Genomic DNA, 26802 nt, shown 5'->3' with positions numbered 1-26802 from the left:
AAAGTTTGTCTCTTTTCTGGACCTGCAGTGTAAAAATGTGGTCTACTAACACATCAAAACCAAGTAAGCAGTGATCTGTCCATGGCAAAATAGTCACCTTATTAAATTTAGTATAGGGCTGAGAGCTGAGTACTAAGTCTAAAGCATTTCCTGCAAATGAGTTCTGAACATATGGAACATTAGCTACCCCCGATAGTTAAATGAATATTCTATCTTTGATGGCAGTGTTGTCAACATGAGTATTGAACTCCCACAGAGCAACTAGTTTCTCTGTATTTGAAAGGCAGGAGGCAATTGATTAAAAAAAAGAAAGGCAGGAATTAAATCTGTAACTTGACCCAGATGTCCCTAAACGAATTTTCTTTTAGCCGTTTTTTTTTTGTACTGGCAAGGACCCCACAGCTCCCTCGGCAACAGCATTTGACAAAAACCATGACAAAACAAGCAGTGGCAAAACCAAAAGACTATCAGCCAATGCCGGACCTGTTGGCTTTGACAATACTTGTTTCCTGTCTTGCCTTCTCTTATGATAGGCACATCATCTTAACAAGTCCGCACTGTCACAAGGCTGTCCAGGTGAGCCCAGGCATTCAAACTGAGCTTGACATAATTAGATTATGGGATAGTCCTCTATATCTCTTCCCACCCGTTTAGTGCTAAGGGTCTTGACTTTCCACTGAGGAATGGGGCCATACTCCTGCCGCATCTGTTTCAGGGTATTCTCTGTTTTCTTCTGTGAAGATCTTCAGCCCTGGGAGACCCGCTGCACTCGCACCAGATAGATGTCTCTGTGCCAATGGCACTTCTGCCACCAGTCAAGCACTGACACTGGTTGTACTGTGGGACATCTACTTCACAGTCTCTCAGTCCTCCAACTATCCACTCCAACCATCATCTGCTTATGAAGCAGTAGTGGGGGCTACTGGCAATCCATGCTTGCTCTTGTTTGAATGACGCCCACATTTGCCCCCATTCTGATTGTTTAGCAAATATTACTTGCCGCATTCTAACCAATATATTCTTGAATTTGTTGGTAGGAGCTGAACCCTTTTCACACTGCCCATAGATGTCGACAAACCTTTCATATTACTTTTCATTATTTTCAGCGTCTAATTCCTGTGTGATATGTTTGTTGAGTGATCCTTTAGGCCTCCCATGCACTACAGTGGCTTACTAAATGTAATCATCTCTGTTTATTCTTAAACGTTTCGTAGCTAGTTTCGTAGCACGTAGCGTGTTATGTCGTCATGTAACTCAGTGAGCTAATTTAGCCTTTCTGTTAACAGCAATTAACTTGCATCCCGTGATTTTTAGGCTAATACTCAAAACTGCAAAAGAGAAACTACAAGCTGCAGACTGGCTGAAGGTGTCAGAGTTAGCATGGGTTCACTTAGCAACATTATTCCACTAATGTGATATACTGCACTTAATGCTGCAGGCACCTCTTTTGTAAACCCTATAAATAACAGGGATTACTGTTGCCTAATTTAATATGCACAATGATTCACCCTTGGAAGAATGAAACGCTGAGTGGATCCCACTGGGCTTGGAAATCATAAGCTACAGGTCCCAGGCAGATGATAGCCGCAACTACTTCATTCATTATGCCATCATGCTAGCTTTCTTCATTCATGTTTTTCTTCAGCTAGCCTACTTGGATGGCGCATAAAAGCGGGGCGGAGGAGCATGCTCAAAAATATGATGGGGTTCAAAAGTACACGCTTATGGTGCAAAAAATAACTTGCACTGACCCTGTTTAGGTTTCAATTCTCAGAGTTTGCTTGCACCACTGTTTCACCCCGTTATACCTTCTTAGAGACCTTGAAGGCCCTTGATGAAGCAATCGTCACATTTGATCTGCTGTATCTCTTTACCACCCCTGCAGTCTTCTGGACCAGCAGACACCTCTAGTAAGTGGGAATCAGCAGTTCTTTTGGCTACCTACAAGGTGCAGATACACCTTATAGAGTTCCATGGTGGGTAAACAGTTTCTCCTCTTGGTGTTCTCTTAGAGAGCGGGGTTTGCATTTTCCCTAGTTACTTCACTCAAGTGACATATGGGCACACTTGCGGCCTCATTGGCAGTTTTCCATTAATCTAGATGTTTCGTTTTTGGGTGAAGTGAATGAATTTCTGCTGCATTTTCGTTATTTTATGAGTTGTATGGTCATTTGACTTGGGTGCGAGTGGAAGTGTTGGTCATGTTGACCTTGGTCCTAATGTATTCATTTTTTTAGGTTCGGCTTAGAGGCAGATTCGTCTATCTCTCCAGCTTCCTGTTTTCCCAAAAAATCATAATAAAAATACATACATATAGACACTGCGGCTTTCGATTAGCTCTCTTTCCACTTGTGTGTTCAGATGTCATTTATGTTTTGCTTCCACCCAGTTGATCACCCCACTTCAACCGTTGACTTTCTTCCCTGTGAGTGACTGCATTTTGCTTATTTTTTATTTATTGTGGCAATGGGTTATTTTTTACAAAAACATTTTGCAAATATATGCATGCCACTGTCAGATGGTGGCATTTGTATTATTTTTAAACTTTTAATGCCTAGTGCTCTGCCCTCCCCTCCATTTTGGCTCTGTTACTGTTGTTGTTGTTCCCTTGAGCCCGCCACGCCTCCCAGCTGAGCCGCCCTCGCCCCTCCCCCTCCACTATCCATATATGACAGTTGTTCCCGCGCGCAGCGTTCACGCGCAGCGCCCGCGCCCAACCCGCGCCGAAGGTGCGCCAAAGGTAAGCCCGTCTACGCCCGTCCGCGCCTGGACCGCGCCCAGCGCCAAACCCCCTGCCCCTCGCGCTGCCCAGCCCCCCCGCATTACCTACGATGCCGCCTCCCTCCTAGCCCTTAACCCCGGTCGCGCCCCCAACTGCGTCCAAGCCGCCCCTGGACAAACTCACGGTCCTTTCTCCTGCTTCTCCTGCAAATTCAGCGGCACCAACAACATCTCCACTACGACCACACCACAGATACCCGACCCCAACCACCTACAATGCATCTTGCTCAACACCCGATCGGTCCACAGGCACGCCATCGACCTATGGAATCTACTAGACACCACTTCTCCGGACATCGCCTTCCTTACGGAAACATGGATGAACGCTTCCTCCGCACCAGACATCACCATTGCCATCCCTGAAGACTATAAGATCACTCGCAAAGACCGTACCAGCCACACAGGAGGAGGAATCGCCATCGTCCATAAGAAATCCATCCGCATCTCAACCAGCTCCGACGCCAACCTCGCCAACTCCGAACACCTTCACTTCCAGATCCACACCGACCCCAAGACCACACTCAGAGGCACACTCCTCTACAGGCCACCAGGACCCCGCGCAAAATTCAGTGAAGACATCACGGACTTCATCACCCCACACGCGCTCCCCTCCAAAGAATACATCCTTCTGGGAGACCTAAACTTTCACCTCGAAAAGATCAACGACCACAACACCGCCACCCTCGTGGACAACCTCGCCAACCTCGGACTTAAACAACTGGTCACCTCCCCCACCCACATCGCAGGTCACACACTCGACCCCATCTTCACCTCCAGCAATCATGTCTCCTTCAGCCACACTACGGATCTCATCTGGACTGACCACAGCTGCGTCCACTTCACCTACAACAAGCCCAAACCCACCAACCACCCCCAACCAACTCTGCAAAGAAACTGGAACAAAATCACCACGGACCAAATCTCCGCATTACTCCTTCAAAACACCCCAGCCCTCTCTTCTAACGTTAACGAAGCCGCCGCCAACCTCACCCTATGGCTATCCAACACCGCTGATACCTTAGCTCCACTGAAAAAACGTCAAAACAAACCCGGCAACAAGAAGGCCTCATGGTTCAACGATGAGCTTAAGAAATCCAAGAAACTCTGCCGCTCCCTCGAAAAGGCCTGGAAAAAAGACCCTACCACCAGCACCAAGGACGCCTTCAAAAACGCCACCCGTACTCACCACCAACTAATCCGAAAAGCCAAGAAAACAGCATTCAAGGATCGACTTGACAACAACGCCCACAACAGCAAGGAACTTTTCAACATCGTCAAGGAATTCTCCAATCCCTCGGCCAACTCCAACGACATCACCCCCTCTCAAACCCTCTGCGACTCCCTAGCCTCATTTTTCCACAACAAGATTGCAGACATCCACAAGAGCTTTGACAACCAACCCGGAAACCAACCCACCCCACCATCTGCTGTACACCTTCCCCCCGTGAACACCCTTAACGCCTGGAACCCAATCTCCACTGAGGACACCATCCGCCTGATGAATTCCATCCACTCAGGATCCCCCACAGACCCATGCCCTCACCACGTCTTCAACAAAGCAGACTCCGTCATAGCACCGCACCTCCGAGACGTCATCAACTGCTCCTTCAACTCCGCTACCTTCCCAGAAGACTGGAAACACGCTGAACTCACTGCCCTTCTGAAAAAACCCACAGCAGACCCCACCGAACTCAAAAATTACCGCCCCATCTCGCTTCTTCCATTTCCGGCCAAAGTCATCGAGAAAGCTGTCAACAACCAGCTCGCCGCCTTCCTCGAAGCCAACAAATCCCTCGACCCCTCACAATCTGGCTTCCGAGCAAAACACAGCACTGAGACCGCCCTCATCGCAGCAACAGACGACATTCGAACTCTACTGGACAATGGAGACACAGTCGCCCTCATCCTCCTTGACCTCTCTGCAGCATTCGACACAGTCTGCCACAGCACCCTTTTACAGCGCCTCAGAAACATCGGGATCCAAGGAAAAGCACTTGATTGGATCACCTCGTTCCTCACCGGAAGAACCCAGAGAGTCCGCCTTCCACCATTCAAGTCCGAGGCCTATGAAGTCATCTGCGGCGTACCACAAGGATCCTCACTCAGTCCCACCCTCTTCAACGTATACATGAGCCCCCTCGCGGCCATCGCACGCCATCACAACCTCAACATCATCTCTTACGCGGATGACACCCAACTTATCCTTTCTCTCACCAATGACCCCAGCACCGCCAAAACTAACCTACACGAAGAAATGAAAGAAGTTGCCGAATGGATGAAACACAGCCGTCTGAAACTGAACTCAGACAAAACTGAAGTACTCATTCTAGGTACGTCCCCCTCTTCATGGGACGACTCCTGGTGGCCGGAAGCCCTCGGAAAAGCACCCATCCCGACGGACCACGCACGGAACCTAGGCGTCATCCTGGATTCCTCACTCTCAATGAACAGACAAGTCAGCGCCGTATCCTCTTCCTGCTTCAACATTCTTCGCATGCTCAGAAAAACATTTCGCTGGATCCCCACCGAAACAAGGAAAACTGTCACCCACGCTCTGGTCACGAGCCGACTGGACTACGGAAACACCCTCTACGCAGGTACTACCGCAAAACTCCAGAAGAAACTCCAACGAATCCAAAACGCCTCAGCCAGAATCATATTAGACATCCCACGCAACGAACACATCTCTGGTCACCTCAAAGACCTCCACTGGCTACCCGTCAATAAGAGGATCACTTTCAGACTGCTTACCCACGCACACAAATCACTCTACGACATCGGACCAGAATGCCTCAACTCACGTCTGTCCTTTTACACCCCCTCCCGCCAACTACGCTCTTCCAGCCAAGCCCTCGCCACTATCCCTCGCATCAACAAGACCACCATGGGAGGCAGATCCTTTTCTTACCTGGCTGCTAAAACATGGAACTCTCTCCCCGCATACCTTCGCCTCACCCAGAACCACCTAGCATTCAGAAAGCAACTTAAAACCTGGATATTTGAAAGGTAATCCTCCTCCCCTTCCTAAGCGCCTTGAAACCCTATGGGTATGTAGTGCGCTATATAAGTTTTGTGACTTGACTTGACTTGACTGCATATATTTTAAAAAACAAATAAAAACATTGCAGCCTTTCCAAGGTCAGACCTATTGACTTTGACAATATCTTCTTCCTCGCACGCCTATATTCTAAATTAAGAGCCTGTGTCCGTTTTGGGTCACAAGGCGAGTGTACATCTATGTTTAAGATTGGGCGTGGAATTCGTCAGGGTTGTGTGCTAGTCCCATTGCTTTTCATTCTTTTTATCAATGAAATTGAATCCTTCCTTAAATCTCTGGCAGTGGATGCCCCCAAAATTAATAATGAATATGTTCCCGTGTTACTCTATGCGGATGACGCGGTTTTAATTTCACGTACACCATATGGTCTTCAATTGTTGTTGGATGGTTTCATGCAATTTATCAAAAGTAGAAAGTTAGTTTTAAACAAATCCAAAACCTATGTTATGGAATGCGGCCATAGGATTGGAAAGAAACAACCCTCTTTCTTCATTGAGGGCCAAAAGGTCCAGGTTGTTGATAATTTTTCATATCTGGGGGTTACTTTTTCAAATAAAAACACCTGGGCTATTGAACTTAAGAATGTACGGTCTAAAATGGCCAGGAGTGCCTTTGGTATTTTCACTATGGCCACTAAATTAGGAGACAGGCGGATTAACGACATGCTGAGAATTTACCAGTCTCGGTGTGTCTCCATTGCATTGTACGGTGCTGGCATATGGGGCTATGCCCCGGCAGGTTCTCTTCAGGTTGAAGAGAACGCATTCTTGAAAAAACTTTTGTGTTTGCCAAGCTCGGTTTCGAACACCTTAGTGCATAACGAATTGGGTATCTGCCATCTCTCCGATTTGACCCCCCTTAGACCTTTGCTCCTATGGCGCTCCATTTGGATTAAAGAAGAGACTTCTCTGTGTAGAGCTATCATCTCCGATTGTCTTACCCTGGACCATTTTACAAGGATCCCATGGTTGAAGTATGTAATTGATAGCTTTCGGGCGGTCTTTAACATCGACATCCTAGCGGATCATTATGGGGCAGATATGTTGTCCAAAACTGATCTCAAGCAGTGTTTTTTACAACAGGCTGCTATTAAGAGACATCAGAACAGCTCCAACCTTTCATCTTATACCTTTTATCATGATTTAAATGAAGTTGGGGGCTTTCAACCCTATCTGTCACAAATAACTTGGAAGGCACATCGGTTTGTGTTGACTAGATTTAGAATGGGAGTTGTCCACAACCTTGTTGCCTTCCCGATTATGAATTTACATCCTGTTGGTCCATGTCTATGTGATTGCTCCACTCCCCAAAGCACTGTGCACTTTCTTTTGCTTTGTCAATTGTATAAACACTTCCGGATAGCTTATCTGAAACCCCTGTTCTTAAAATTCAAAGTCAGAACTATACGCGACTGTATGTGTCTACTTTTTAATTTACATCATCCGGTAGTATGTTTTTATACGGCTACTTTTCTTCTCAAATCCATTAATGCAAGGAAAAGTATGCTTTTTTAAATGTCTTTTTATCATGATGAATTTTTCTGCCTCTGTATTTATTACTGATTTTTGTTGTATTGTGTGCTTTTATGAACTTATCTAATGTTCGAATAAAGCCTTATGAAATGAATGACTTTGACAATGCTTGATAATTACTTGGAAGCATTTTTCAACTAAGAAGTAATTCACCTTTTCCCTTCAGTAACTCAACACTGTTTAGTTAGTCTTTTAAAAACTGCGTGTTTAAATACCGCTTAGCATGTTGACTATCTATCAGGAGTGTCGCCCCACTGCTTTAAAGCAGTGCAAAGTAAAAAAAAAAATGATTATAACGGCCAGCCATTATTATCATTTTATTTTTACTATTTCAGTTGCACTGTAGAGCAGCCCCGTTGATAGTGGGGCGAGGCTGTCCTCCCCTGACATCGAGGCCGGAGGAGGAGTGGTGGGCGCACCTAAAGTGCACATGAAGGTTTGGCTGGCCGGCTTGGGCTGGCCAAACTGTCATGTCCACTGTGCATGTTCTCCACAGGCTGTATTATACAGCCTTTTTTGGCGAACATGCCCACCTTCCAAGCCCCTGTCTGAGCGCCGAGCCAAGGCGCTCAGACCAATCACAAGGCTTCTTAAGGCAGCGTTGTGATTGGTCAGGGGATTCTGTGAGGCTGGGTGCTTCCTGCTGGAGAAGACGTGGCAGCTGCGACGGCAACCGCGACCTCCAGGTAAGTTTTCTTTTCTTTTCTTATTATTTTTAATTCCCTCCCCCTCTGCTCCCCGACCCACTCACCCTCCCCACGCCCGTTAGGTAGCAGCCGCTACTGTTATCTACACTAAACAGGGAGACTTTATTATCTTCAATCATGCTGTGCTGGTTGCCAAGCTTTCAGAATCTTGAAATAGGTAGCTCATCCTCTATTGTAAATGCCCCATTCTGTTGTCAATTGGGGAAATGAATTTACCATTCTGTATCTGTGAGATGTTTTATTGTCATCAGTTAATTACAATGTGGTGAAAATATTTTTTGTAGACTGCTGAACAGGAGGGTGAAGAGAAATACCATCTGAGACCTGGGAGAGAAGCAGAGAAATCCACCTTTGATTTCAATAGTGACAGCGAAGAAGAGAGTAATTCAGCCTTCAAAACGAAAACCTCAAAGAGCAGAGCCAGCAATACAAGCACTTCTATCAATCCAAAAGAGCAGCTTACCTTACTGCAGTGTGGCTTTTCAAAAATTTTGGAACGAGCAGATAAATCTGGTGATGAGGACACCGATAGTGGCAGCAGTCTTGCTGATGGCCAGATAGAGCGGAGTAGTACGTCCGTGTCAGAGAAGCACAATAAAAACATAACGATCAATGCAGATACGTTGACATTGGAGACTTGTCAAAATGCTGATAGTCCAAAACCAAAAGATGAGCAAGATATACCTAGGCTTAAAAAACATGCTCCAAAATTGAAATTGTTGTCAGACTCTGAAGAAGAAGATGACAATAGAGATAAAAATAATCCCCAGAAGGGTTCCTTGGATTTTGATGTTGTCATGGAGACCGAATGCAGCTCAGGAGAGAGTGAAGATGTCCTTGTGCCATGCCAGATGTCAGTTCAGCAAGGAAAGGCCACTCCCAAAACTGGTATAATATACCAGACCACCTCTGATGAACCAGAAGACTCAGATGAAGAAGACATCTCACCAATCTCTGTGAGAGGACATAGACAAATGGCTTCAAATGAGCTGTTTTTTCCCAATGTTAGTTCATTCTTTGAAAAAACAAAGAGAAAGTCTGTGAGCACTACTATAAAGGGCAGATGTACCGGAAATGAAGATGACATTAGCGATGAGTCTGATGATATAGACATAGCAGCAGAGCCTCAGACAATAAGCCAGAGCTCCTCATCTTCCAGAGATATAAAAGACAAACGAATATGGTCTTCCTGTAACAAGAAGCACACAGAAAGCCACTCTCAAACTATAGATACCTTCTCTTCATCAGAAGAAGACCTTTCAACAAAGAAAGTCCGGTTCAGCAAGCAAGACCATAGGAAGAAAAGACAAAAATCTAGAATTCAAATTGAGTCTGCCTCAGCAAAGCCTTTTAGGACAACTAATCTGATTGAGCCTATCCCGACAAATCCCTGTACCTTGCAAAATACATCTTTAAATGATACCAGCACTGTTAGAAGACGAGCAGATGTTGGATCATTGGACAGAATTTTAGGTAATTTTGAAACTCTTACGTGCAATTTTGAATAGATCTTTGGGATGTCATAGACACTATGAAACATCTACTCATGCCATTGCAAGATTCGTGAAATGAAATGTTTCAATGCACATTGTGTGAGCATTTGCGCGTTTTACTATATTTCTATTTTTCTTACAGTTGTAATTAACTGAGAGGCCAGTGTTCCAATCTATGACAGTGAGTGATATACAAAGAAATGATTCAAACATACCATACAGGTTTCTTCCTTGCACATTTCCATGTATGCTAGCACATATGCATAAACAAACTCATATACATTCAAACCCACCTTCTGACCGCAAAATCTGACCATGAAGACATTTTCTTTCTCCAAACACTTCACCTCTGCATAACTATAGCAACCTGAGAGGTTCAAGGTTAGTTTTATTGGAGACACAGCTTCTGGAAGAGTCTGCTGTATCTAGCCCATATTCCCACGGATCATCAACAAATGAGTCTGCTTTGATGTTCTTCTCCTCTCAGCAGGGAGACAATGGCTTCCGTCCTCTATAGATTAGTATGTGAACAAACGATTTGTTGCACTTGATGAAGTCTAGTCAGTAGATACTTCTGAACATGATCAGAAGGTTAGCAAGCTTTGCTGTATGCAAAGTCCCTGCACATTTAACATGATTACTCAAATATACACAAAATTGATGAATGGAATGCTTGAATTAATTTCAGCCTCTCGTAATTACTTGGGGCCGCATCCATGTTCATTGTTTTTTTTAACACCATGCCACCTCAGTTTGGACCCAGCAGTTCAGTCTTGACACTGCTCCAATGGGAACAGTTCAGCCTGAACTGCCAGGCCTTCTCTGAACCAGAACACATGCATTCTAGGGCCATTTTCGCCATAGTTAGGACTCATCAGCCAGATATAAGTTGGTTACAGTGATTTAGTGTGTACAGGATCCACGTCTGGGCATACCGTCCCACTTGGTCTGACACTGAAAGTATTTTAAAAAAAGCAATGGATGGAATGCTTGAGTTAATCAAAAGAAGTGGAAGTTAAAACACATGCAGTTACTGAAGTTCTGCAGCCATGGTAGACCTTTGGAACTACTGCTTCCATTTAATGAGGTCTTCACAGACACCCTTTTGGTGGACCTGAGCGAAGCCAAGATCTTGCCCCCTGTCAACAGACAATTAGCCCGACGACACAGGCTGGCAACAGAATGCTGCTTTCCTCCTGCAGTACTCAACAACAGAGAGCCTCGAAGTTCAGGCTTCCACCAGTCAGCTATACCGAAATGCATTTCTGCACCAGACAAGGATTTAAAATGTCTGAAGGGATTCGAGGTTCTCCTCTGCCAGCCTTGCCCTTAAATCCGTAACTATGAGTTGCCTACTGAAGCATTACTTGTGCATGTTGTGGAACATGGTGGGCGATATCCTGCCTGCATTCCCAGACCACCTTCATGCCAACTGACAAAATATAATTCAGGATGGTCCAGACGAGGCAAAGCACGTGATCTGGTCGGGCACAGACCCTACAGACTGTCGGCACAGTGCATGGGAAAGATCCACGGGCTTCTTCAGTCCAGCGGTCTCTCATTGACATGCCATTTAATGGCTCCTATCCCTTTGGAGACAAAGCAGACTCGGCATTAAACCTCTTTGAAGAAAACAGTGCTCTGTCTTGGCCTTGCACCACCTGTACTGCAGTTTCCCCAATAATAAGGCCCCTTTCTAGACTTTGGAAAAGGGATACAGTAGAAACTACAACAGACTTGCCTCTCCCACAACAGAAATCCCATTCCTTTCAAGGCAGAGGTTGAGGATCCGTCCAACATCTTCTGTGCCCCTAATCTCTTGCTGTTGCAAAACCCATTTAGTTTTTCCTCAGTGGTGCACTATCGCCCAGATAAGTTATTACCTAAACAGGTGGCAACGCTTCACATCAGAGAGATGGGTGGTTCAAATTGTCCTGTATGGTTATGCCCTGCCCTTCATGTCCACTAACTCCAGACATGCCACCTAAACCACAACGGCTTCCGGAGGACCACTTATCCAGTCTCTGCCAAGAAGTTCATGCTGGCTTGGAGAAGAGAGCTACAGAAAAGTTGCTGGCATCAGAAGTCAAGACTGGCTGCTACTCCTGTTACTTTCTGGTGCAGAAAAAGTACATGGGACGTTGTCCAATTCTAGATCTACGCCCTCTGAATATTTCTCTCTCAAGAAGGACACGTTCAAGATGCTCACTTTGGCCAAAGTTCTGTTTGCCCTAGATCCAGGGGGCTGGATGGTGGATTTGCAGGATGCCTTTCCCCACATCCCTTTCCTGCAATCCTGCAGATGCCGCATGCAGTTTCATGTAGGCCACAAGCACTTTTCAGCTCTCTGTACTCTCCTTTGTCCTCACCGGTGCCCCTCGGGTGTTCGCAAAAGTGATGTGGGGGCTACTTCCCAGCTCAGGAGGTTGGAAATACCACCCTTTTGTACCGTGATGACTGGTTGCTAAAGGCAAAAGAAACAATTGATGGACGGAATGCTGGACAGTGCAAACAATCACCCCCAGTCACAAGGATCTGGGTTAAATCCATCATTCTTTTGCTCACCACACCACCCCAGTTTAGACCCAGCCATATGCAAATCAGTCTTGACCCTTTTCCTTGTAGGAACAGTCCAGCCCGAACTGCCAAGCCAGGTCCTCACCGGACTGGAAACAAGCATCCTGGGACCGGTTTCAGGGCATCACCCTTCATCAGCCAGGCTAGCTTGAATCCAGTGGTGTAGTGAGCATAGGACCCACGTCTGGGCATATCCTTCCCACTTAGGGCGACATGTGCAAAGGAATCAATTGATGGGCGGAATGCTGGACAATGCAAATATTCAACCCACCGTCACAAGGATCTGGGTTAAATCCATAATTCTTTTGCTCACCACACCACCCCAGTTTGGACCCAGCCATATGCAAATCAGTCTTGACCCTGTCCCTTGTGGGAACTGTCCAGCCCGAACTGCCAAGCCAGGTCCTCCCTGGACTGGAAACAAGCATCCTGGGACCAGTTTCAGGGCATCACCCTTCAATCAATCAATGAATCAATCAGGGTTTTATACAGCGCGCTACTCACCCGTGAAGGTCTCAAGGCGCTAAGGGTGGGGGGGCAACTGCTCCGGTTCAGTCGAAGAGCCAGGTCTTGAGGTCTCTCCTGAACGTGTGCATGGTCGGCGAGCATCTGATGTTCACAGGGAGCTCGTTCCAGGTTTTCGCTGCAATGTAGGATAAAGCTCTCCCGCTGGATTTGTTTCTGCGGATGCGGGGGACATCTGCCAGGGCGAGGTCAGCGGAGCGGAGGTTCCTCTTGGGTACATGGAAGGATAATCTCTCGTTGAGGTGTTTGGGTCCGACGTTGTTGAGGTATTTGTAGGCGTGGGTGAGGAGTTTGAAGGTGATCTTCTTTCCGACGGGGAGCCAGTGAAGTGTTCGTAGGTGTTGGGTCATGTGCGCGTGGCGCAGTGTCCCGAGGATGAGTCTGGCTGCGGCGTTTTGGATGGCTTGGAGCTTGTGTAGAAGAGTTTTGTTGATTCCAGCGTAGAGGGCATTTCCGTAGTCCAGTCTGCTGGTTATGAGTGCATGGGTGACGGTCCTTCTGCAGTCGGGGGGATCCATTTGAAGGCCTTACGGAGGAAGCGGAGGCAGTTGAAGCTGGTGGACGCGACAGCGTTGATCTGGCGGTTCATGGAGAGGGAGGAGTCAAGGTTTCGAGTGTGGTCTGTAGGGGTGGGTGGGCTCCCGAGGGCAGAGGGCCACCAGGTGTTGTCCCAGGCGGAGGTGCAAGGTCCAGGCTAGCTTGAATCCAGTGGTGTAGTGAGCACGGGACCCACGTCTGGGCATACCCTTCCCTCTCAGGGCGACATATGCAAAAGAAACAATTGATGGATGGTTGCTAAACGCAGGCATGCCTCAAATAGTCATAAACCACCTCCATACAACAGACAACCTGTTGTCGTCGGTGGGATTTACTATCAACGTGCCACAGTCACACCTCACTCCTTCACAAAGGCTCCCTTTCGTTGAGGCCATCCTGGACAAGGTACTGTTTCAATCCTTCCCTCCTCCTCAATGAGTCAAGGATAACAACCGTTCTAGTAATGGGTCAGTATCAGCCCCAATAAAAGGAATGTGTAGCGTAACCGGGGCCGATCCCAAGGGACTCGGTTTAATCGGTCATCTCCTTGAATCAATCGAATTTCTAATCAAGGGTGACAAATCCTCTCGAACTTACACTGTGTTAGGAACAAGTTCCCACAAAAGACCAATTTTGTTGCTTGATGTATTTTATGCCCAGGTCTTAGTGGGATGTTTGGGCCAAACCCCTATTTTTTAAACAGTTGTTTGGAAATGTGACAACCCTACTGGTTTATCATTCAGCATCAACGGTAAAAGAAATGCATGCTACCGCACCCTTCACCACAAGAATGCCAATTTATATAGCACGAGCTGTCACATTCTTGTGGCTTCATGGCACTTTATATCACTGGTGTTAATGTCACCCAGATTAGTGGTCGTCCCATTATCCTCTGCTAGGATGAACAGCTGCGTCACCACTGCTGCTATCTAATCTGCAGGTAGCATCCCAGCAACCGATGGCTGTCACGATAAACTATGTTTAATTGCTTATTATTCCTCTCATATGAACAAAGAAATAAAAACAACAAAATTATAGCATTGTTACTTCAATTGTTTCTTGATGTGCTGTACAGAGAAATGATTATTACTCCTTCGGTGGTACTACTTTTATCCGGAAAAACTCGCCCGTAAGCGGGCAGCTCTATCCTTTGGGGCAGTGGTTCCCAAAATTATGTGACCTGCGGCTCCCTTGACTCATTCGCCATTCCCGTGGCTCCCCACTGTTACTTTTTTGGAGGGTGGGGTGGATGTAAGCCTGGCCTCGGAAGTACTTGCATTTTTCTCCCTGAAAATAATTGGGATGAAGCTGATGAAGGTATTATAATCATATACGCAGGGTGTTTCGTATTACTAAGATGGCGCCTCTAATCAATTATTTCTAGTTACACTTCTTTGCTCATGCCTTTTTTAGAGTACCATCTCAAACTTTTTTATCCCACTTACAGTGCTAGATAGCATCCCTATGCATGTAGGCCCCATTGCTAAAGTGTTTGTGTGCTTTCTACCCATGTCATACGTGCCAACACACCTGTCTCAGCAGGGTGACTCACGATTTTTTAAACCACATACAGCTTTATTTTTGCTGTCTCCTCCCTAAAATTGACTCCAAATCATTGCAAGTAAAATAAATTAATCAGATTTTTCTTTAACACATCCCTCTTTCTTGCCTTGTGAGCGTGGGTGAGCATCTTGAAGGTGACGCTAGCTTCGATGGGAGGCCAGTGGAGTGTGCACAGGTGCTGGGAGATGTGGCAGTGTCTTGGCAGGATGAGGACCAGTCTTGCGGCGGTATTTTGGATGTTCTGTAGCTTGCGGGTGAGGTTTTTGTTTATTCCGGCATAGACTGCATTGCCGTAGTCGAGGCTGATGGTTACCAGGGTGTGAGTGACGGTCTTTCTGTGTTCGAGGGGGATCCACTTGAAGGTCTTACGTAGGAGGCGGAGGGTGTGGAAGCAGGAGGACGAGATGGAGTTGATCTGGTGGTCCATTTTAAAATCTGAGTCCAGGATGAATCCCAGGTTGCGTGCATGGTCCGTGGGGGTGGGCGGGCTTCCGAGGGCGGGGGGCCACCAGGTGTTGTTCCAGGCATCGGGGTTTGGCCCCATGATGAGTTCTTCCATTTTGTTGGTGTTTAGTTGTAGGCAGCTGTTTGTCATTTATCTGGCGACGGCTTCCATGCCTTCTCGAAAGTTGTGTCTGGCGGTGTTGGGTTCGTTGGATAGGGAGAGGATGAGTTGTGTGTTGTGTGCGTATGACACAATGTTGAGTCTGTATGTTCTGATGATGGGGGCGAGTGGAGCCATGTAGACGTTGAAGAGCGTAGGGCTGAGGGAGGACCCCTGGGGGACTCCGCAGGTGGTAAGTGTAGGGTCCGAGAGGAAAGGGGGGAGTCTGACCCGCTGCGTTCTGCCAGAGAGGAAGGAGCAGATCCAGTTGAGGGCCTTGTCTTGGATCCCTGCGTCGTGGAGTTTGCGTATTAGGGTGCGGTGAGAGACTGTGTCGAACGCCGCTGAGACGTCGAGGAGGTTGAGGGCTGCTGTTTCTCCTTTGTCCAGTAAGGTGCGGATGTCGTCTGTTGCGGCGAGGAGGGCGGTTTCCGTACTGTGGTTTTTTCTGAAGCTGGATTAGGAGTCGTCGAGGATGTTGTGCTCTTCGATGAATGTGGCGAGTTGGCTGTTGATGGCTTTCTCGATGACTTTAGCTAGGAACGGGAGCAGGGAGATGGGTCTGTAGTTTTTGAGGTCGGTGGGGTCCGACGATGGTTTCTTCAGGAGGGGGTTGATCTCAGCGTGTTTCCAGTCGTCGGGGAACGAGGCGGTTGCCAGGGAGCGGTTGATGGTGTGGCAGAGCATGGGTGCGATGGTGTCAGCGGCTCTGTTGAAAATGTGGTGGGGGCAGGGGTCCGTGGGGGCCCCGGAGTGGATTGACTTCATCGTCTTCAGTGTGTCTTCGGTGGTGAGGGCTGTCCAGTTGTCGATCGCTGGCTTAAGGGTGTCGGGGGTGGTTGGTGAGGGTTCAGTGTGTTGGTTGTCTTCGTCGAAGTTGTCGTAGATGCTCTTGATTTTGTGGTGGAAAACGGTGCTGAGTTTGTCGCAGAGGACTTGTGAGGAAGGGATGTTGGTGGACTCGCTGGTGGGTTGGGCGAACTCCTTGATGATGTTGAAGAGTTCTTTGCTGTTGTGCGCATGAGTGGAGATTCTGTCTTCAATTGCTTTTTTCCTCGTTTTTCTAATGAGTTGGTGGTGGGCGTTGGTGGCAGCTCTGAAGTTGTTGTGGGCTTCTGTGGATTTGGTGTTCCTCCAGGTCTTTTCGAGGCGACGGCAAGTGCGTCTGGACTCTCGTAGTTCGGTGGTGAACCCTCTAGCTTTCTTGGCGAGCGTGTTGTTGTTTTTCTTGAGGGGGGCTATGGTGTTGGCGCTGTCGGAGATCCATCTGTGCAGGGTTCGGACTGCGGTGTTGGGGTCGTCGTTTTCCGCAATGGTTGGGGTGGAGTTGCTGAGTGATGAGGTTAGCTGGTAGTCGGTGATTCTGGTCCAGTTTCTTCATGGGAGCAGGTGCTGGTGTCTGTGGATGGTAGGTGTTCTGAAGGTGAAGTGGACGCATCGATGGTCAGTCCATGGGAGTTCGGTGGTGTGGCTGAAGGTGATGGAGTTTCCTGTTGTGAAGAGGGGGTCGACGGTGTGTCCTGCTGAGTGCATGGGTTCGGTCACGATCTGGCGGAGTCCAGTGCTGTGGAGGTTGTCCAGGAGGGATGTGGTGTTGGGGTCCAGTTGGTTGTCGAGGTGGAAGTTGAGGTCTCCCAGTAGGGTGTAGTTGGTGGATGCGATGGCATGCGAGGAGATGATGTCCGTGATGGAGTTGCCGAAAGGTCCGCGGGGTCCAGGGGGTCGGTAGATGAGGGTTCCTCGGAGGGTGGAGGTAGGGCTGGCCAGTATCTTGAAGTGAAGGTGTTCCATCAGGTCTGTGGGCTCGTCGGGGAGTGTGCCCAGGCGGAGGGTGGATTTGTGGACGATGGCGATTCCTCCTCCCGGGAGAGTAGGGCGGTCCTTCCTGGAGATCTTGTATCCTTGTGGAATGGCGATGGCGATGTGGTGTTGGTCCAGGTTTCGGTAAAGAATGCTACATCCTGGGTGGTGCTGTCGAGGAGGTTCCAGATTTCGGTGGCGTGTTTGTGGAGGGATCGGACGTTGAGGAGGATGCATTGCAGGGTCTTCGGTTCGGTAGTGTTCTTGCAGGCAGGTTGAGCTGGGTCTGTGGTCTTGGCGATGCTGCAGGTGTACCGGTAGCGGTGACAGCTGAAGGGTCCGTGGGTGTCGGCTGGTGATGCTAGCTTGCAGTTGTTGTTGCGGCCTGGGTTGAGAGCGTGGAGTGCCGCTGGGGCGTAGCGTTGCCGGTGCAGATATCCAGGGTTCCTGTCGCTGGTCGCAGTCGGGTCGCGGACGGGCACAGACAGGTTTGCCTTTGGCCGCACAGCGGCTGCGCCGCCGGCGCGCCACACAGTGGACACCATTAAGTAGGGGTCGGGGAGGGCTGGACAGCTGGGAGGCGGGAGTGGGGAGGGGAGCTGGATTGGGCCGGTTGCACTGGTCGTGCTCGGGGGGAGGGGCCGCGGGGACAGCAGCGGCGGGGAAAAACAGGCTGAAAAAGGCAAAAGGAAAAAGGCAAAAAGAGAGAGCAAAGTGCAAATAAGGCAGCAAAAGTGCAAGAAAGAGTGGAGGAAAGACACAGAGGACACAGAAGGAGAGTGAAAGGGGGAGATTGAGATGAGGGTAAAAAACGAGTGAAAAACGGAGGAAAGACACATAAAGAGAGTGAAGGGGGGAGCTTGAAATGTGGGGAAAATGACAGAAAACGGAGGAAAGACCCAGAAGGAGAGTGAAGGGGGGAGATAGAAGTGAGGGGAAAAAAACGAGTGAAAAAGGAGAGAAAAAGCAGTGCGAGAGAATGGAGAGAGAGGTCCACTGGACCACCGGGGATGAGGCGCAGGTGAAACCTGCGGGTGGAGGAGGGCCTCAAACACCAACACTCGAGAGTGCAGGGGCTCGGGAGAAGGCTTCACTTAATGGTGGAGCTGCGAGGGAGGGAGAGAAATTTCACTGACCATGTTCTCGTTCTGAACACAGGCTCCCATTGAAATCAATGCGAGTCCGACCGAACAATGTTGGGAAGCATCGTAATCGGTCGGTTGGATTTGCAGAACCCGATTCGGTCAGAAACCGATTTCAGTCAGAAGACTTTCCACCCAACATCGTAATTGTACCCATAGTGTGTTTAATAGACAGGACAACTGTACTTTTCTGATAACTTGCGTTGCTGTAAAATGCATTTGGGAAAAGACAAAACTATTAACGTGTCTAACAAAATTAATCAGGCATCTTCCGCTTTCTGTGGGAGTGTTGGAACGTGGGGATCCAGTGAAATATGCAGGTCATCTCCCTCAACATGCCATCAATTAAGCACTTTGTTTACAGCTTTAGGCATGTCACTTACAAATCATCAACATCATGTGTTTAAGTCTAATTAGTTTAACTGAAATCAACAGTCCCTTCTACATTAAATGAGTTAAAGAGCTTGGTGCATGGCTCCCATTGCTAGGTTTGATGGCTCCCCAGGGAGCCACGGAGCACAGTTTGGGAACCACTGCTTTGGAGTAATTGGCGCAGCTGATGAAACAACCATTGGGAAAGCCAATAGGATGTCCTAAACGAGATCAATTGGCTTTAACAGTCTGGTTTTTTTTTTACCTATGATGCACAACGCTGTTGTGCTGACAGTGCTTAATTTGTGCCCATGGTTGCTGGAGAAGCCACCGGCACTTGTTGGGGGGGACCAGCACTTTTTGGGAGTGACCAGCACTAATTTTATGCATCAGACATTGATCGAAACCAAGAGAGAGAAAACATGCAAAGCGGAAAGACAGAGGAAGAGAAAGACAGAGAAAACCCATCACAAAAGGACATAGTAGAAACCTGCAAAAGTGAGATGGGGAGAGAGGGGTCTGTCTGGTAGTGGGTTAAAGAGGCCAGAGGTGAATTGAAGACTACACAGCTTTGGGATTCGGTGGGCTGACGTTTAAGTGCACCTTCCGTGGAGTTTTGAGCAGAGCTTTGGGCATCGGCACTCATTTATTTACTAAGTAAGCACTGCCTGCAGGCACGCAAGGGCTTCAGTCCCCCCCCAAGATGCCGTAATTGCCACCCCCTGATTGTTTTATTAGATGTGTTTATCTGTTGTATCGATGAGATTTTTTAATTTGTCCAGCATCTTATTTTTGACAGCTGAGCCTTTGCCTAATCGGGCCCGGCCCCAAATGTATATTTTTAGCGTACAAAACTAAAAGTGGTGAAGTAAATGTTTTTAGAAACGTTTTATTCAGGTAGATTAGACTTTTACAAGTGTGAGAATGCGTGTGTGTGAGAGAAGTCACTAGCCGAATTAACACACTGAGCGAAATAACAATTATTATTTTTATTACTTGGAAAACGCACAGACGTCAGTACTGTACTTGATGCAGAACCGTAGTGCAGGTTTGCAACTTCCTCCCGAAAGTAAGACGATTTACTGTTTTTCATAGCTCTAGTCTAGGTGACCATTATTCCACAATTTAGGAACAAGGTAGGGAAGGACCTTCTTTATCCTAATGCGAAACCATTGCTGTGCTGTTTCTTGAGTTTGGAATCTGGATCTAATTTTGTTTTTAAACAGAGCGCTTTTACTTAGCTGCAACTTGTGGAAAAATGTGGGAACGTCAGAGGGCATGACACCGTTAGCACCATATTTTCATTGATTTTCAGATAATTTGGGATAAAGAAGGTGGGTGGGACTAAAATGGCTGGGGCATAAAAAGCATCTCTAAGAAACTTTTACAAGAGGCAAATCCTTTGTAACCTAATACACCTGAAATAAAATCATGTGCTTAACATATTCGTAAATGAAATATTAATGGAAAAACCATGATTGAAATCAACAGGATATTTTATTTAACAGTGTACACAGCACATTTATCCTGGGCAACATTAGCAAAAAGAAAACTGACAGTGTAAATTTAAAAATAACAGCCAATAACTTGGTTATTAAATTAAAATAAAATGGTGCTTTTGACCCTTGCCGACTTGCAGTGATATAATCTATTGCGTTGCATGGCTGAAATGTTTCTTGAGTGATCAATAAAAATATAGTGTCCTGAAAGTATTCTTGTTTTTGCTTTACCAGGCCCCAACCTTGGCTGGCTGTGGCCCACTGAAAGTACTCTAATTTAAAAATAGCACAGAAATTAGCCTAGATCCCAGCTCCCACTTACCTGGACTAGTCCTCCTGCGAGTCTAAGGCTGTTTCGGACGCCGCCTTGTTGCATCAAGGACTCTCCTCGTTCTTGCATTACTTCTCCCTCAATCTCTGCTCCTTCCTTTCGCCCTTCATTCGATCTCTCTCTCACTCTTGTGCCCTTCACTTGTTCCTATTAATTCTGTCTCTCACGCTTTGTGCCATCTTCCTGTGTAGGTTCACTCTCTCTCCCAATTTTGCCTGCTTTCCTTTGTGCCTGCTTTCTTTTGGGACCGATTACTTTGTGTCCATTTCCCACTCACCACTCTCTCTCACTCTTTCCCTCTCTTTCCCCATACTCTTTTGCCTATTTTCCTTTCTTTACTCTCTCTCTCATTCTTTTTACCACTTTAATTTTTGCCCGCTCTTCCTTTGTGCTTGTTTCCCTCCCCGGGACTCTCCTGCCTCCCCTCCCCTGCTTTCCCACCTCCTGCCGCACCTTTCCTCCATTTCCCTTATGTGCCTTCTCCCGCCCTTCCCTAGCTCCGCCCTCTGCCCCTGGTATTCCCCCATCCCTCCCAGCATCCACTTAATGGCAGCCGCTGCATAACCTCATTGAGTAGGTGCCTACGCCCCAGCTCCAACTTAGCTGGACTGGTCCTCCAACTAGTCTAAGGCCCTTCGGACCCGGCCTTGTTGCCTCAAGAATTCCGCTCGTGTTTGTGGATTCCTCCAACAGCTAACTCTCTGGGTGTTTGCTCTGGGCGTGACGGACTGCGAGGCTCTGCAGCGATAACATTGCCAACAGCTGCGGCCTCTTCCCGGACACTCCCCTTTGCCTGCCTGCCTTTACAAAACGACTCGCGGCCCCCGCTCCGCGGGCGCCGCTCGTGCTTGTGGATTCCTCCAACAGCTAACTCTCTGGGTGTTTGCTCTGGGCGTGAGGGACTGCGAGGCTCTGCAGCGATAACATTGCCAACAGCTGCGGCCTCTTCCCGGACACTCCCCTTTGCCTGCCTGCCTTTACAAAACGACTCGCGGCCCCCACTACGCGGGAGCCGCTCGTGCTTGTGGATTCCTCCAACAGCTAACTCTCTGGGTGTTTGATTTGGGCGTGAGGGACTGCGAGGCTCTGCAGCGATAACATTGCCAACAGCTGCGGCCTCTTCCCGGACACTCCCCTTTTGTGTTTCCTCTACCTATAACTTTGGTGCATAGGGACGCTGCGCGGATCGCGCGCGGGACGCGCGACGGGCGAAGCCCGGGCCAAGGGCCGGCCCGTTCTAGCCCGTTACAGACTGAGTAAGACCGGACCGGGCCACCCCTCTAACGACTATTATTGCAATTAAGGTGGATATTGTATTGTGCTATATTATATAAGTTTTGGGCAAGTGTTATCACCTGATTCATTAATGGCGTCTACACGAGGGAGCCGGAGTAAGACAGCCATGGATGCTTCTAATATAACTGGGCCACTGGATAATTTTATTGTAAGGGCGAATTCAGTTATTGATCAAGGGATTGCACTCATGGAACGGAGGGTGTCCCAAGATTTAGCACTAGCAAAACGTTCCTCCATGGGTCACTTTGCAACAGCTAAAACCCCAGACCAACTTAATAAACAAGTTCACCTTAGTTCATGCAGATTTTCATAGTCTCCCTAATGTAATAGATCTGTCACCGTCAGTCTCTGACTGTATATCAATCTCGCAATTAGAAAGATCCCCGGCCCTAGATTTAGAGGCGCTGGTAGAAGATCAAACCTCTAGCCAGATGAGGGGGTTGAGAGAGGGAGCTATACTAAAAACTTCAACCAACATAAAGAAAAGAAAAGAAAGGAAACTTAAGAAGACCAAGAAAATCCAGAAATCTACTGTGCTCACGGAAAAAGGGTTATGCGGGCTACCCCTAAGAAATGAAGAGCGAGCGGAACGACAGTCTAAAGGTGGCCGTACTCCCGCTCGCTCACATGTGAATAGTGTAACCTCGGATTTGGGTAATGCCGAGGCCTCCCTTAGTATATTTGCAAGTTCTAAGGCTCTTGAGACTGATAACAAACTCTTAGAGTATATGAGGGAGCTTTTTAAGACATACCTTTCCCCTCTAGAAACTAGATTGAGGCGGATTGAAAAGCAGTTAATCGATCTGACTGTCTCCCTTAAGGCTTCGGAAAATTCTGAGGAATTAAAGGTTGGGAATACTAACTTAAGCTCAACAAATAATAAATCAGTGGGCCCCTTGGCAAACAAATCATCAGTCCCAATTGAAAATGCAATTACGATGGACTCTACTTTAACAGTGAAAAAGCCATCAGAAAATACTAATACCCTTATAGTTAACAACATACAGGAGGCTAATATGCATAAGGACCAAAACTGGGGATTTACATCTAGGAAATTAGCTATTAACTTGCCCCCGGAAGTAAGTAACCCCCTATTTGGTGGTTCTGACTGGGGTTCCAGAACTGAAAGAGGACACAGAGGAGTTTACTGGGTCACTAAAAAACAAGGTCCAACACTGGCTCAATGTAAACCGCCCACTACCTCCTAGCAGGATGAGCAAGATTCTGATGGTCCGCAGGGCCCCCTGGGTGGGGCCCGGAAGAAAAACAATCCAGGGTGATTGTGTTTTGGTCAACTTTGAGGATCCGGGTACGGTTGATCATATTTGCTCTTGGAATTTCCAGAGCAACAATGAAGGCATTGAAACCAAGTGACTCTCCTTTTTTTATCCTCCCAGGTCTTGCCCTGACCCAGCTTATGATTATTGCTGGGGTAGAGCAGGCCTTCAAGAAAGAGAAATGGTTAGAAGGGAGTGGGGAAGGCAATTTACCAGGGATTTAAAACCTAGGGACAACTGGAGAGGAATACCAACTACTAATAGGTTTAGTTGTCTGGAGATGGTTGATTGACTCCATTTGACGGGGGGACTCAGACATGATGACTGTGGTGGTGTTAGTAAATTGCATGAGGGATTAGATAGAACAGAGCACGCAGTGCCTAAATTCACTGGCGTCGAACATAAAAATGATCGAATTTCTCAACAGTTGGACAACATCGCTGCGAGGGATACTGAAATACATCCCTCATTGGTAGAAATAGACACTCATGCTGATAATCCCTATGATTTGGAAATACTTGGAGACGTTCAAAGGGGGAAGTTGACCCTCCTATCCTGGAATATAGCGGGTCTTTCAAATAAGATAAATCCCATCTTCTGTGAATTAGTTGAAAAACACAACTTCATTTGTTTACAGGAATGTTGGGAACAGGTTGAAATCCATCTTGTAGGGTACCGCACATACTTCTCCACCGCAATCCAGCCAAGGAGGGGTAGATGTTCCGGTGGGCTTTGTATATATATTGCCAACACTGTTAATCTGGATATAAAGTATCAGACTACTGGGGGGCAAACTTTTTATCAGCTACTTTCCTTAAAGCTGGGTGAAAATCGATTCATCATTCTAGTCAACCTGTATAATAATATTCCAAAGGATGACCAGAAAAGAGTGCTGGAAGATTTAAATAACTCTCTACGTCATGGGATAGACTTAGAGCATAATGATACGTGTATCATATTGACGGGTGACTTTAATTGCCACTTGTGCCCTTATAGTAACTCGGGCACATGTGGTATGGTCAACCTAATTGGTGACTCATGCACCCATTTCGAGCACTCTGTGCTGGGAAATTTGTTTACAAGCTTAATTTTTGATTGGAATTTGGGCTTTGTAAATGAACTATGTAGCCCTGAGGTTAACTTTCAACCCACCTTTAATGGGCGTGGACTACAGTCTGTTATAGACTGTACATTAGTCACCACTAGTTATCATCATAACGTTCTTTCGTTTAGAACTTTGGATAACGCAGTGAGTGACCACTTTCCAGTTAGCTCAACTTTTAACTTTGGGACGAGCATTAGAACTGCGCATAATGTAGCTGAAAATGTATATCGCCATGCTATCTCATTGACGAAACTAAATGGTTATGCGATAAAATGGAATAAGGTTGACCCCACAAATTTTCTGCAGAGCTTGGTAGTGGATCAACATAATAATCTTATGATTTGCCTAGAGGAACATCCTGATCCAGGTATGACCATCAATGCCTTTCAGAAGATTACATCATATATTGGCAACAAATTGTCAGGAACATACCGGGAGGGGGCGAGACAAAAGGGAATGGGATGGTTCAATTCAGAGTGTACCAAAGCTCATACTAACCTAAAGCAGACTTTAAAAAAAATACAGAGAAACCAGCAAGACATTAGAGCCGCTAGAGCAGCTTATAAAAACTCAATACATAAACGGAAAGCGGAGTTAAAAGAGAATGCATGGAAAACACTAGTAAAGGCAAGCTCCTTCAGAGACAATACTGCATTTTGGAGAGCTGTAAATGCTCCTTTCTTCATTGAAAGGAAATCCGATTTGGTCGAGCTTGCCATTGAAGAATCAGTCTGGGTGGACTATTTTACTGAGCTCTATAAAAAAGATGCTTTGCTTACTACAAACTGTAATTCCCAAAGTCAGCAGGCTGCTAGCGAGCACTTTTCTCTTGCTCTGTTCCCTTTGGAGATTTTCTTTTCTGTCTCTGAAGTGGAAATAGCTTTACTTGAAAGTTCAAAAAATAAAGCCCCGGGGCCTGATGGGATACCTATAGATATATTCAAGGATACTATTTCCCTATGGGCCCCACTTTTGACAAATGTGTTAAATAGCTTTAATGAAAAGGGTTTTCCACCCACCTGGCAGGAAGCGATTGTAGTCCCTATTTTCAAAAAGGGTGATCGTAATGATCCCAAATGTTATAGGCCTATATCGCTACTTGATTCCTTGATGAAAGTGGCCGGCAGAATCATTTTAAACAGACTGCAATTATGGGCGGAGGATAGTGATGTTCTTTCTAAGTTCCAGTACGGTTTCAAGTCCGGTCTGAGCACCGTTGAACAAGGACTTAATTTAGCCATTATAATTGGCAAATATACGGTGGCAAAAAAGGGCAACCTTTTTATGACTTTTGTTGACCTCCTGTCTGAGCCATGAGGTTTTATGGGATACTTTAACTGATCTTGGAATTGACCTAAATATCCTTAACTTTATTAAAGAGTTATATAGAGAGGCAGGGGCAAAAGTACGTTTTGGTAAAAGAGGAGAATGTTCTAAGAAATTCCCAATAAGGAAAGGTGTCCGTCAGGGTTGCATTTTGGCACCTTTTCTTTTTAATGTATATATAAATGGCGTGGCGGAATTTTTAACAAAGTTAGAATTAGATTATCCCCAAATTGATGGCACAGCGGTCCCCATTTTATTATACGCGGATGATGCGGTTATCATGGCTAGAACCCAAGTGGGCCTTCAAAAGGCGGTAACAAGTTTCTCATCCTTTATGAGTTCTAGGGGCCTAAAAATTAACATTGGGACAACATTTACCATGTGCTGCTCATCAAAGTCAAATCTCCCTTGTAGCATTTTTATAGAAAAGTCTAAGATAGGACTAACTAGTACTTTTTCATATCTGGGGATTGTTTTTAATAAAAAGGGGACCTGGGCAACAGCGGCCAGCACAAGGAATCTTGCATTTGCTCGTGCTTTAGGTGCCGTAAAACAGTTTGCTAATAAACTGGGGGGTAGGCCTGTTCGTGTATTAATGGATATTTATAAGTCCAAATGTGTGTCAACTGCCACATATGGGGCCGGCATTTGGGGAGTCACAGACTGCCGGGAAATTCAAGCTAAGGAAAATTTCTTCCTGCGTTATTTGTTAGCGGTCCCCAAATCGACATCTACATACATTTGCCACAAGGAACTAGATGTGGTTTACATATCCGATCTAATTAAAATTAGCCCACTATTACTATGGCACAAGATATGGACCTCTGAGGCAGCTGCCTTTAATAGAGCCATTTTGTTGGACTGTACTAAATTAGAGAAATCAAAAAATATCCAATGGATCTCGTATGTTAAGGAATTTATTATCAACATGGGACACCCAACATTCTTTAACACCCCCTCCTCGTTATCCATGATCCCCAGAAAAGCTTTTCAGAAAAGTTGTCTTGCCTTTCTGGAGAATAAATGGTGGCTTGAGGAGAGGAGTAAGATATCCGTATTACAACACCATCTACTCGTGCAGGGTCCTGGTTTACAGCTTTACTTATCACCTGAGTATCCCAGTTACAATAGAATGCTATTAGCTCGACTGAGAACTGGTACCTTTTATAGGCTGCTAACTTTACCAGATAGTAATGATTGGTCATTAAGCCTATCAAATTGTCCCTGTGATGATCTTTCTTTGCAATCATCAATACATTGTGTCTTATTCTGTAAAT

General features: G+C 46.6%; 1 protein-coding gene across 3 annotated transcripts in view; it reads left to right on the top strand.

Moving 5' to 3' along the window:
* Positions 1 to 26802, top strand: part of ERCC6L2 (ERCC excision repair 6 like 2) — a 1253563-nt gene that overhangs the window by 1021999 nt on the left and 204762 nt on the right. For all 3 annotated transcript variants that reach the window (XM_085632896.1, XM_085632894.1, XM_085632895.1), the window contains one exon: positions 8363 to 9551. In XM_085632896.1, coding sequence (XP_085489022.1) covers positions 8363 to 9551 — 1189 coding nt within the window. The remainder of the gene's footprint in view (positions 1 to 8362; positions 9552 to 26802) is intronic.

This window comes from Triturus cristatus, chromosome 2_1 (genome assembly GCF_964204655.1).
Source record: "Triturus cristatus chromosome 2_1, aTriCri1.1, whole genome shotgun sequence".
Lineage (NCBI taxonomy): Eukaryota > Metazoa > Chordata > Amphibia > Caudata > Salamandridae > Triturus > Triturus cristatus.
This window is presented reverse-complemented; position numbering and strand designations above follow the sequence as displayed.